We start from the raw sequence: 13,056 nt of genomic DNA on the forward strand, positions 1-13,056 counted from the left end.
AAATCAGTAGCAGTTATTTGCAAGAAAAACCTCCCATAACATTAGCTTTCCTGTGGTTCATTTCAGTGCAGCTGAGGTCATCATTGTATCAAAGTTGGATTATCAAGTAATAGGAGGAAACACATGTGACTGGGTTAATTGGCAGTTATTTGTCGCTGACTGATTCTGTCGTATTTTGATGTTGTTCCTCAGATTTAATTTCTGTGACTTTTATGTGAAGATTGGGCAGTAGTGTGAAGTCAGTGATGAGAAACGGGTCAGCAATAACAACATTCATCATACTGGGACTGACAGATGACCCACAACTACAGATTTTGATTTTCATCTTTCTGTTTATCACATACATGTTAAGTATAATTGGGAACCTGACTATTATTTTTCTCATCGTGGTGGATTCTCATCTAAAAACAGCCATGTATCTTTTTCTTCAAAATTTCGCCTTTTTAGAAGTCTCATTCACGACAGCGTGCGTCCCCACATATCTGCACATCATATCAACTGGGAATAGAACTATCACCATCAAAGCATGCTTCACCCAGATATTTTTTATTGTCCTCTTTGCAGCTACAGAATTTTTTCTCTTGGCTGTCATGTCCTATGACCGCTATGTGGCCATCTGCAAACCCCTGCATTACATGGCCATCATGAATAGCAGAGTCTGCAGGATTCTCATTCTCTGCTGTTGGGTATCTGGATTATTGATTATTCTTCCACCTCTTGATTTGAGCCTCCATCTGGAATTTTGTGATTCTGTCATTGACCATTTTTACTGTGATGCTTCTCCAATACTGAAGAATTCGTGTTCAGATACATGGTTCATAGAACAGCTAGTTGTAGTCTGTGCTGTGCTGACCTTCATAGTGACTCTTATGTGTGTAGTTCTATCCTACATTTATATCATTAAGACAATTTTAAAGTTGCCCTCTGCCCAGCAAAGGAAAAAAGCCTTTTCCACCTGTTCTTCCCACATGATTGTGGTTTCTATCTCCTACGGCAGCTGTATATTTATGTATATCAAACCTTCAGCAAAGGATGAAGTGGCCATAAATAAGGCAGTTTCTCTGCTCAATACATCTGTGGCGCCTTTGTTGAACCCCTTCATTTATACGCTGAGAAATAAACAAGTGAAGCAGTCTTTCAAGGACATCCTCAAAAGATCTGCATTTTTTTCAAAGAAATAGAGAATTGCGTATTGGGAACTCAAATTAGAATAAAAAATAAATGATCAAATGTGGATAGAAATTGATGCCATGGGAGTTGCACGTACTCTCAAAGAGCATTAGAGAAAGTTGAGAATGAAGTCTATGAAAGAACTCTGAGGTACCCAGCATTACGCAGATGGGCATTTCTCTACCGTCTTGAAACTGGCAAACTGTTTTTATCTCTTTTTTTATCTCCATCTCATTTTACCTTTTGTCTTCTTAGGTATCCTTCTATTAATTAGTGTTGTGTGTGGAAACTATTCTGACCATGTCACTATTTTCCTGTCTTTAAGGCTAAACCTCTTTCAGTGTGTCTTCCTTTTTCAAGAGCATAAGAACATTGATTTTCAGGAAATATAAAGCTGCTTCATCTTTGAATTAGCCTAGCTAATGCTGCCTTCACAATAAATAATAAGTAGATTTGTAAAAAATGATAATATAACAGTATTTCTTGACTCTTCCAATCTTAATTATTAAAATGATGATAAAAAGAACTGGCCAAAAAAATTAAAAAACAAAACAAACAAAAAACCCAACAACACTAAAAATGTAACACTGTAATCTTTAAAGATAACTTATAGGCTTTCCCTTCTGAATAATCTTTCCTAGAACAACTAGAAAAGCCAGCTACAACACAAAAGTTGATGGCTTAGAGGCATCAGGTTGCTTCTGAAGCAATGAGAATTAGAGGGACGAAGATTCCAGAAAAGGTTAGAACTGTGGAAGAGTGAGCTAATCAGATATTGTTATTTTTGCCCTGGAAGCATTTTCAGATTTATGACTGTGGTGGATTAAAGACAGTTGCATATTCTTTGTCACTTTCCCCATCAAGATATGGAGTTTATTTTATATTATTTGTACCTGCATCATTAGAATCTTGTGTTTCTATTTGCAGGCAAAATGTAACCTACTTTACAAAATTAGTCATTATTACCCTACAGTGTGTGTCTGCAGAACTGTTACCCTCACTGTGCCATAGTGTTGGCAAGGATGCCTTTTTACCTGGTTTCTATATACTAGCATAAATCAAAGAGCCTGATGGAATTTTTTATTAAAGTTGGAAATAATGTAACTTGTCTAAGCTGGAAATGCTATTCATCACCTGTTTTTCATTGAGATATTTTGATAGTTACTCTTGGTACCTATTTTTTAAAATTGTGATAAATATATATTTAATAAAACAGTTGATATTTAAACATTCTGCACATGTAGAATTCAATTACATTAATAATTTATATCATGTTGTTCAATCATCAATACTTTCTATTTTCAGGTTTTCTTATCACCCTTAATAGAAGCTCAGTGTCCCCTAAGTAATGAAATTTTCTTTTCCCTTCCTCCACACCTGCCCCGGGAATAACTGTTGGTCTGTATATATACTTGTCTATTCCAGAGATTTCATATAAATGGGATCATACAATATTTGTCCTTTTGTGACTGGCTTATTTCACTTAGCATACTATTCTCAAGGTTCATCAATGTTGTAACATGCATCTGGATTTCACTTTTCTTTATGGCCAGGTAATATTCCATTGAATATATGTATCACATTTTATTTATCTATTCATCTGTTGATGGACATTTAGGCTTGTTTCCACCTTTTGGCTATTGTGAAGAGGGCTGCAAAGAACACTTGTGTACAAGTATCTTGTTGTGTTCCTGATTTCAGTTCATTTGAACATATACCTAGGAGAGAAGGTAGTGGGTAACTTGATAATTTGAAGTTTAACTTTTTGAGAAGACGCCACACTATTTACCACAGTGACTGTACTATTTTACAATCCCACCAGCAATGGATCAGGAATCTAATTTCTCTGCATCTTCGCCAACACCTGTTGTTTTCTATTTTGTCAATCATAGCCATTTTGGTGAGTGTGAAATGATATCTCATTGTGGTTTTGGTTAGCATTTCCCTCTTGCCTAATGATGTTGAACACCTTTTCATTAGCTTGTTGGTCATTTGTGTTAATGTTGTTAAGATGTCAATACTAGCTAAAGCAACCTACGGATTCAATGCAATGCCCATCAAAATTTCAACAGCATTCTTTGCAGAAATAAAATTCCAATTCTCAAATTTGTGTGGAAGAGCAAGGGGCCCCAAATAAGTAAAGAATGCTTGAAAAAGAAGAACAAAGTAGGTGGACTCACACTTCCTGATCTCAAAATGCACTGTAAAATTACAGTAATCAAAACAGTATGGGACTGCTATAATCATAGATATTGGAATAGAATTGAGAGTCCAGAAATAAATGCATACATATATAGTCAATTGATTTTCAACAAGGGTGCTAAATCCATTCAATGGGGAAATAATTGTGTTTGTAATAAAGGGTGCTGAGACACCTGGATTTCCACATACAAAAAAGAATGAACCTGTACCCATATCTCACACCATATACAAAAAGTAACTCAAGATGGACAAAGACCTGAATGTAACACCTAAAACCAAAGAAATCTTAGAAGAAAACATAGGGGAAATGTTTTAGGGCCTAGGCTGTTGTAGTTGTTGTTGTTTTATAAATTGCACTTCCGGTAAAAGTTTACAGAGAAAATTAGTTTCTCATTAAACAATTAATACACAAATTGTTTTGTGACATCGGTAACCAATCCCGCATGAACCACATGACCCGTAGCCTCCACCAGCCAAAGCCTAGGAGAACTAGATGGTGCCTGGCTACCATCACCAGACCACTCTGACAGGGATCAAAATAGAGGGTCCTGGACAGAGTGGGAGAAAAATGTAGAACAAAATTCAAATTCACCAAAAAAAAAAAAGACTAAACTTATTGATCTGAAAAGGCTAGAGGAACCCCTGAAACTATGGTCCCTGGACAGCCTGCTAATTCAGAACTGAAGCCACTCCCGAAGCTTACCTTTCAGCCAAAGATTAGACAGGACTATAAAACAAACAGCAGCATGGGTAAGGATCATGCTTCTTAGTTCAATCAAGTATACAAGACCAAGTAGGCAGCGCCTGCCCAAAAGCAAAGATAAAAGGCAGGACAAAGATGAGAAGGCAGGGACAGGAAAATTGGATGAATGGACTTGGGGAACCTGAGGGTTCACAGGGAAAGGGAGAGAGTGCTGACACAATACAGGAATTGCAACCAATGTCACAAAACAATTTGTATATAAATTCTTGAATGAGAAGTTAATATGCACTGTAAGTTTTCACCAAAAAAAAAAAAAAAGAAAAGAAAAAAGAAATGCCGGGTCTGGTTGAATACTAGAAAAATCTATTTATGTTTCACTACCTTAACTGAATTAAAAAAGAAAAAAATTGATGACCTCAGTAGATGTAAAGAAATAATTAGACAAAAATCAACATCTACTCATTAATAATTAAAAATTTTCACAAACTAGGAGTGTTAAATAAATAAATTTACAACTAAGACCATTGTGATATATGAAATGTTGATTTAGATCTTCATTTAGTGAGATGGAAAGATGATTACCATACATATTTATGTCAAAAATTAAATTGAAATGCAGTATGAATTATGGTATGAATTATGGTGTTGCTGAACAATATTGAATATACAGTGGACTTCCAGAAGAACAAACAAATCTGTCTTGGAAGAAGTACAGCCAGAATGCTCCTTAGAAGGAAGGATGGTGAGACTTTGTCTCATGTACTTTGGACATGTTATCAGGAGGGACCAGTCCCTGGAGAAGAACATCGTGTTTAGTAAAGTAGAGCATCAGCCAAAAACAGGAAGACCCTTAACAAGATGGATTGACACAGTGGCTCCAACAGTGGGCTCAAACATAGCAATGATTGTGAGAATGGTATAGGACTGGGCAATGTTTCATTGTGTTTTACATGGGGTTGCTATGAATCAGAACTGACTTGGCAGCACCTATCAACAACACTAACAACATTATATGTAAAATATTTGTATATGTATAGATATGGGAAATATTTGGAAGGACAAACCCAAAAATATTAATAATGCTTATTTCTTGATGGTAAAATTTTAATCTTTTTTGTTGTTTTTCATATCTACTTTTAAAATTTTCTGTACTAAATACAGAAACCCTGGTGGCATAGTTGTTAAGTGCTATGGCTGCTAACCAAAAAGTTGGCAGTTGAAATCTACCAAGCACTCCTTGGAAACCCTATATGGGGCAGTTCTACTCTGTCCTATAGGTTTGCTACAAGTCAAAATTGACTCAACAGCAATGGTTTTGTTTTTTTTTTAATACTAAATACACATTATGTGTGTATATACAAAAGTGTTATTCATATTCATTGCATTGCATACACTGGTTTTAAAGAAATAATTAGTAGGTTTCTGATTTTTTTTTAGGAATCTTATTTTTCTATATTTGGACTGAATTTATTGCTATTTTAGCTTTTTTTTTTTTTTTTCTCTCCATGGACATTATCCTTTTGGTGCTTGGATTAGGATATTTTGCCAAAGTGAGTTACTTTTAAAATTCTTTAGAGACTTTTGAATCAGGGCCTCCAAGGACCTTTTCAGTTGTTTTCTGCATATCTGTTGTACATGGATGAAATAAACAGGGTCTTTAATATAAAAATGTTTGCCCAGATAAAATCAAAAACCCATGTTTACAAACCCAGAGAGGCTTCTTAACTTCTCCTTGCCCTTTAAACTTTATTTTTTTCCTTTCAGACATTATGAGATCACAGAAATGTTCCTTAATTTTAAACAGTATTGTATTTCTTATAAATACAGAAGCCCCTGTGTATTCATGGTGAATACAGGTTCCCAAGTGCAAAGGGCTAGGCATAACTTTGATTCCCTGCCTAGGAAGGTTTTGTTCAGCTCTGTGGTTCACTCAGGTCATTCCAGGTGAAACAATGAAAAATGTCAAAATTAAGTACCAGGATGGTTTTCTTGTCAGGACTTTTTCCATTGCAATTTGTGGAGAAGACACTTGTGAGGATGTTACCCTCTCATAAAACAAATGAATTACTAACTTCAAAATATGATTTTGATATTTTTTTATTAACTTTTATTGAGCTTCAAGTGAACGTTTACAAATCAAGTCAGTCTGTCACATGTAAGTTTATATACATCTTACTCCCTACTCTCACTTGCTCTGTCACTCTTCATCAGCATCTCTCTCCCACCCACTGTCCAGTCCCTTTCATGTCTGATGAGTTGTCTTCGGGAATGGTTCCTGTCCTGTGCCAACAGAAGGTTTGGGGACCATGACTGTCGGGATTCCTCTAGTCTCAGTCAGACCATTAAGTCTGGTCTTTTTATGAGAATTTGGGGTCTGCATCCCACTGATCTCCTGCTCCCTCAGGGGTTCTCTGTTGTGCTCCCTGCCAGGGCAGTCATCGATTGTGGCCGGGCACCAACTAGTTCTTCTGGTCTCAGGATGATGTAGGTCTCTGGTTCATGTGGCCCTTTCTGTCTCTTGGGCTCTTAGTTGTTGATTTTGATATTTTGTTAAAAGTGTTCATCATTTCTGAAATTATTTATACAGCCACAAACCATCATCAGATAAAAAATGTGGGCAGGACTCACTTTACGCTTCATTCAGTTAGTAGAATACTAAATATAGTGATTTGATTGACAGAGACAACTTCCAGATCTCTTCAAATCTCTCTGTCTCTCCCTGAGTGTGTCTTTGTTTCTGTCATTTATCTGTGTATGTATGTATCTATCTATTATCATCATTCATCTGTTATCTGTCATCTATCCCATTTGTCTCATTTACCATTGGTAAATACTCCATTTTTAAAAAAATATCTCCTTGTCCTTCAGTACTTGTATCACATATTTTCTAGCTATTTGTCTCATAAACTCAGCTTAATGCCCCCTTTTCTGTCATGAGGTCTGTAATCCTGGCATTGTACTATAGGAGCTCTGTACTGTAGAAGTACCTGGTAGTAGCTGATCTTAGTCATTTTATAAAGAGAAAAAAGAGCTTCATTTTCTCAGATTCAGGGAGCACATACAACATGGGTATTTCCTGGGAATATTAAATATAGTAAATGATTAAGGAAACAAGCTTAATGAATCCTTTGGGGAAATCTTTTTTTATTCTTTATGGGAGAAGACTTGAAACCCTATAACAGTATTGTTCAGTTGACGTACAATGTGAGTCACATTGCAATTCGAAGTTTTCTAGCAATATCATTAAAAAAGGAAATAGACATAGGCAAAATTAATTTTAATAATGTATTTTATTTAACTCAGTAAATCCAAAATATTATCTCGTCAACATGTATTCAGTATAAATTTGTTATTGAGATGTTTTATATTATTGTTTTATTGCTAATCTGGAAATTTGGTGTGTGCTTTACAGATATAGCAAATTTCAATTCAGAATAGTCACATTTCAGGTTATCGATAGCCATATGCATCTAGTGAATGTTGGCTAGCAGAGGCCTAGAACATTAATTAAGGAGCCCTGGTGGTGCAGTGGTTAAGAACTCAGCTGCTAACCAAAAGTTTGGCATTTGAATCCATCAGCTGCTCCTTGGAAACCCTATGGGGCAGTTCTACTCTGTTCTGTAGGGATGCTATAAGTTGGAATTGACTCGATGGCAATGGGTTTGGTTTGATTTTGGTTGATGGTGCAGTGGTTAAGTGCTGGCTGCTAACTGAGAAGGTGGTGGCTGGTACCCATCAGGTGCTCTGTGGGAGAAAGATGTGGCAGTCTGCTTCCATAAAGATTAAAAAAAACAAAGCTATTGCTGTTGAGTTGATTCTGACGCATAGAGACCCTATAGAACATAGTAGCACTGCCCCATACGGTTTCCAATGCTGTAAATCTTTATAGAAGTGAACTGTAAAGGAGTGGCTGGTGGGTGTGAACCCCTTGGCCTTTGGGTTAGCAGCTGAAAACTTAACAACTGTGCCACCAGGGCTCCTTCTGTAAAGATTACCGCCCTGGAAACCCTGTGGAACAGTGCTACCCTGTCCTATAGGGTTGCTATGATGGCATACAACAACAGAACATTAACTGAAGATAGTAAAGAACTTAATAGGTCAATGTAACTAATTAGGCTCCTGGAAGAACTACTAAGAAATCTGCTATTTCTCCAGATTCAGAGTGGCTATGTACTTGGGCACATTGACAGTGGCCACTTATCCTCTTGATTAGTATGGGTATAGTTGCTCAATTAAAAATACAATTTAGGAGACGTTGGGAAAAATTCCATGAAAGGATCTTTTGCCCGACTTTCCCTAAATATGTTCTTAAAACTTCTTTTTACCAAGGTCACACATCCTACTACTGTGAATCATTCTTTTTTTGTACTTAATATATTCTGTTTAAAAGATTCTAGTAGTGGCAGTGTGAAATTCACTAATTCAGCAAATATTTATCATTGTTGTTACCAAAAACCAAACCAAACCCGTTGCCATCAAGTCCATCCCTAACTCACAAGGGCCCTATAGGACAGAGGAGAGCTGTAGCATAGGGTTTCCAAGGAGTGGCTGGTGGATTCAAACTGCCAGCCTTTTTGTTAGCAGCTGAATGCTTAACCCCTGCAACAACCCGAGCTAGTGCTGTCAATTGGTTCTCACTCACAGTGACCTTACATACAACAGAACTTTACACTGCCCGATTGTCTTAGTCATCTAGTGCTGGTATAACAGACATATCACAAGGGGATGGCCTTAACAAAGAGATATTTATTTCCTCACAGTAAAGTAGGCTATAAGTCAAAATTCAGGGTGTCAGCTTCAGGGGAATGCTTTCTCTCTCTGTTGGCCTTCTCATCAGTCTTCCCCTGGACTAGGAGCTTCTCGGCACAGGGATCACTGGTCCAAAGGATGTGGTCTGCTCCTGGCACTGCTTTCTTGGTGGTATGAGGTCCTCCCTCTCTGCTAGCATCCCTTTCCTTTTATCTCTTGGGAGATAAAAGGTGGTGCAGGCCACATCCCAGGGAAACTCCCTTTACATTGGATCAGGAATGTGACCTGGGTAAAGGTGTTACAATCCCACCCTAATCCTCTTTAACATAAAATTCCAATCACAAAATGGAGGACAACCACATTATACTAGAAATCATGGCCCAGCCAAATTGATACACACATTGTTTGGGAGACATAATTCAATCCATGACATTCGACCCTTTACTCGACCCTTTGGCAGCCCCAAAATCACATTCTTGCAACATGCAAAACATACTCATCAAATCGTGTCATAGCAAAAGTCTTAACTTCAAGTCCAAAATCCAAAAATTCCTCTTCATCTGTGAAATCTAGAATACAAGTTATCTGCTTCCAAAGGTACAATGTCAGAACAGGCACAAACTAGACATTTCTATTACAAATGGGAGAAATTGGAGTGAAAGAAGGGATAACAGGTGCCAAGCAAGTCAGCAGAACACATTACATTAGGCTCCAAGGTTTTCAAAATAATCCTCTGTTCTCTGAGACAATTTACACAATGGCCCTGCCCTCCAGACTCTATGTATTGGCTGTACTCTCTGGATTCTGAATGGAGGCCCCTTGGCCCTGGGCTTCAGCTCCATCTTCCAGCCCCACTGGGACAGCAACTCTGTTCCCCTGGCTTTAGGTGCACAATTCTCCTAGTCTGTCTGAGTGGCAACTCCACCATCAGAAACACCAGAAGCTGTGGCTATTTGGCTGAGCCGTAAGTCCCAGTATTGTGTGGTTGTCCTCCATTATGTCATTGTAATTTTATGTTAAAGAGGATTAGGGTGGGATTGTTACACTCTTGCTAAGTCACATCTCTGGTCCAATGTAAAGGGAGTTTCCCTGAGATGTGGTCTGCACCACCTTTTAACTCTCAAGAGATAAAAGGAAAGGGAAACAAGCAGAGAGTTGGGGACCTCATACTACCAAGAAAGCAGCACTGGGAGCTGAGTGCATCCTTTGAACCCATGGTCCCTGCACCTGAGAATCTCCTCAACCAAGGGAAGATTGAGGAAAAGGACCTTCCTCCAGAGCCAACAGACAGAGAAAGATTTCCCCTGGAGCCAACCCCCTCAATTTGGAGTTTTAGCCTACTTTACTGTGAGGATATAAATTTCTCTTTGTTAAAGCCATCCACTTGTGGTGTTTCGTTACAGCAGCACTAGATGACTAAGACGCCCATCCTGTGCCATCCTCACAATCATTATGCTTGAGCCCATTGTTGCAGCCACTGTGTCAATCCATGTCATTGAAAGTCTTCCTCTTTTTCACTGACCCTCTAGCAAGCATGACGTCCTTTTCCAGGGACTGGTCCTTCCTGAAAACATGTCCAAAGTATGTGAGACAAAGTCTCATCATCCCTGCATTGAAGGAGCATTATGACTGTACTTCCTCCATGACAGATTTTTCCGTTTTTCTTACAGTCCTTTGTATATTCAATGTTCTTAGCCAACACCATAATTCAAAGGTGCCAATTCTTTTTTGGTTTTCCTTATTCATTGCCCAGCTTGTACACGCATATGAGGTGATTGAAAATACCATGGCTTGGGTCAGGCTCATGTTAGTCTTCAAAGTGACATCTTTGCTTTTCAACACTTTAAAGAGGTCTTTTGCAGCAGATTTGCTCAATGCAATGCATCATTTGATTTCTTTACTGTGGATCCAAGTAAAATGAAATCTTTGACAATTTCTATATTTTCTTCTTTTATCGTGATGTTAGGTATTGGTCCCTTTGTGAGGATTTGGTTTCTTTATGTTGAGGTGCAATCTATACTGAAGGCTGTAGTATTTGATCTTTGTTAGTAAATACTTCAAGTCCTCCTCACTTTCAGCAAGCAAGGTTGTGTCATCTGCATAATGCAGGTTGTTAATGAGTCTTCCTCCAATCCTGATACTCATTATTCTTCATATAGTCCAGCTTCTCAAATTATTTCATTGTACAGATTGAATATGGTGGAAGGACACACCCCAACTCATGCCTTTTTTGATTTTAAACAACACATTATCCCCTTGTTTTTTCAAATGACTGCCTCTTGGTTTATGTACAGGTTCCCCATGAACACAATTAAGTGTTCTGGGATTCTCTTTCCTTGTAATGTTATCCATAATTTGTTATGATCCACAAGTCAAATGTCTTTGCATAGTCAATAAAATGCAGGTAAACATCTTTCTGGGATTCTATCTCTGCTTTCAGCCAGGATCCATCTGATATCAGCAATGATATCCCTCATTCCACATCATCTTCTGAATCTGGCTTGAATTTCTGGCATTTCCTTGTCAATGAACTGCTGACATTGCTTTTGAATGATGTTCAGCGAAATTTTACTTGCATGTGATGTTAATGGTATTGTCCTATAATTTCCATATTCTGTTGCGTCATCTTCTTTGGAATGGGCACAGATATGGATATCTTCCAGTCTGTTGGCTAGGTAGCTGTCTTCCAAATTTCTTGGCATAGATGAGCGAGCACTTCCAGCTCTGCATCCATTTGTTGAAACATCTCAATTGGTATTCTGTCAATTCCTTAAGTCTTGTTTTCCTTTCTTCCTTTTTATTGTGCTTTAGGTGAAGGTTTACAATTAATACACACATTGTTTTGTGACATTGATTGCCAACACCATGATGTGTCAGCACTCTCCACTTCTCAACCTTGGAATCCGCATTACCAGCTTTCATGTCCCCTCCTGCCTTCTCGTCTGTGTCCCTGGGCTGGTGTGCCCATTTAGCCTCTTTTTGTTTTATGGGTCTATCTATTCTTTGGCTGAAGGATGAACCTCAGGAGTGACTTCAGTACTGAGTTAAAAGGGTGTCCTGGGGCCATACTTTCAGTGTTTCTCCAGTCTCTTTCAGACTGGTAATTTTTTTTTTTTTTTGTGAGTTAAAATTTTGTTGTATATTTTTCTCCAGCTCTGTGCAGGACCCTCTATTGTGATCCCTGTCAGAGCAGTCAGTGGTGGTAGCAGGGCACAATCTAGTTGTGCTGGACTCAGTCTGGTGGAGGCTGTGGTAGTTGTGGCCCATTAGTCCTTTGGGCTAATCTTTCCCCGTGTCTTTGGTTTTCTTCATTCTCCCTTGCTCCAGATAGAGTGGGACCAGTGGAGTGTCTTCGATGGGTGCTCGCAAGCTTTTAAGACCCCAGACTCTACTCGCCAAAGTAGGATGTAGAACATTTTCTTTATAAAGTATGTTTTGCCAATTGAGTTAAAAGTCCCCTAAGACAGTGGTCCTCAGCTGTTAGCCCAGTAATTTGGTCCTTCAGGGAGTTTGGATGTGTATATGAAGCTTGTACGACTGCCTTGGTCAAGTTGTGTTGACTTCTCCAGTATTGTGTATTGTCTTACCCTTCAGCAAACTTACCACTTATCTGTTACTTGTTATTGTTTTTCCCACCACACCCCTCCTTTCTGTGTAAACCTTTAAATGAGTTTTTATAATAATGGTCTCATACAGTATTTGTCCTTTTGTGATTGATTTATTTTACTCAGCATGCTGCCCTCCAGATTCATCTGTGTTGTGAGATGTTTCCCGGATTCATCATTGTTCTTTATTGTTGCATAGTATTCCACAGTACTCTGTTATGATCCTTTTTATTTCAGTTCGGTCTGTTGTAATGTCCCCCATTTCATTTCTTATTTGGGTTATTTGCGTCCTCTCCAGTTTATCTTTTGTCAGTTTGGCCAATGGTTTGTTGATTTTGTTAATCTTTTCAGAGAACCAGCTTTAGGTTTTGTTGATTCTTTCTATTGTTTTTCTATTATCTATTTCATTTATTTCTGCTTGATTGTCATTATTTCCTCTCGTCTGGTGGCTGTGGGCTTATTTTGCTGTTCTTTTTCTATTTCTTTGCGTTGTATAGCTAACGTTATGATTTTGTCTCTTTCTTCTTTTTTGATGTGTGCATCTATTGCTATATATTGACCTCTGAGAGTTGTCTTTGTTATGTCCCAAAGAGTTTGGTATAATGTGTTTTCATTCTCATTTGCTTC

General features: G+C 38.1%; 1 protein-coding gene across 1 annotated transcript; it reads left to right on the forward strand.

Moving 5' to 3' along the window:
• Positions 1-245: 245 nt before the first annotated feature.
• Positions 246-1,181, forward strand: LOC126076425 (olfactory receptor 6C2-like). Its single transcript, XM_049884943.1, has one exon. The coding sequence runs from the start codon at positions 246-248 to the stop codon at positions 1,179-1,181; it is 936 nt and encodes a 311-aa protein (XP_049740900.1).
• The last annotated feature ends 11,875 nt before the right edge of the window (positions 1,182-13,056 follow it).

The sequence above is a fragment of the Elephas maximus genome, chromosome 4, assembly GCF_024166365.1.
Source record: "Elephas maximus indicus isolate mEleMax1 chromosome 4, mEleMax1 primary haplotype, whole genome shotgun sequence".
Taxonomy (NCBI): domain Eukaryota; kingdom Metazoa; phylum Chordata; class Mammalia; order Proboscidea; family Elephantidae; genus Elephas; species Elephas maximus.

Coding starts and splice junctions, on each gene's coding strand:
- LOC126076425 (XM_049884943.1), top strand. CDS start 246: ATGAGAAACGGGTCAGCAATAACAACATTCATCATACTGGGACTGACA.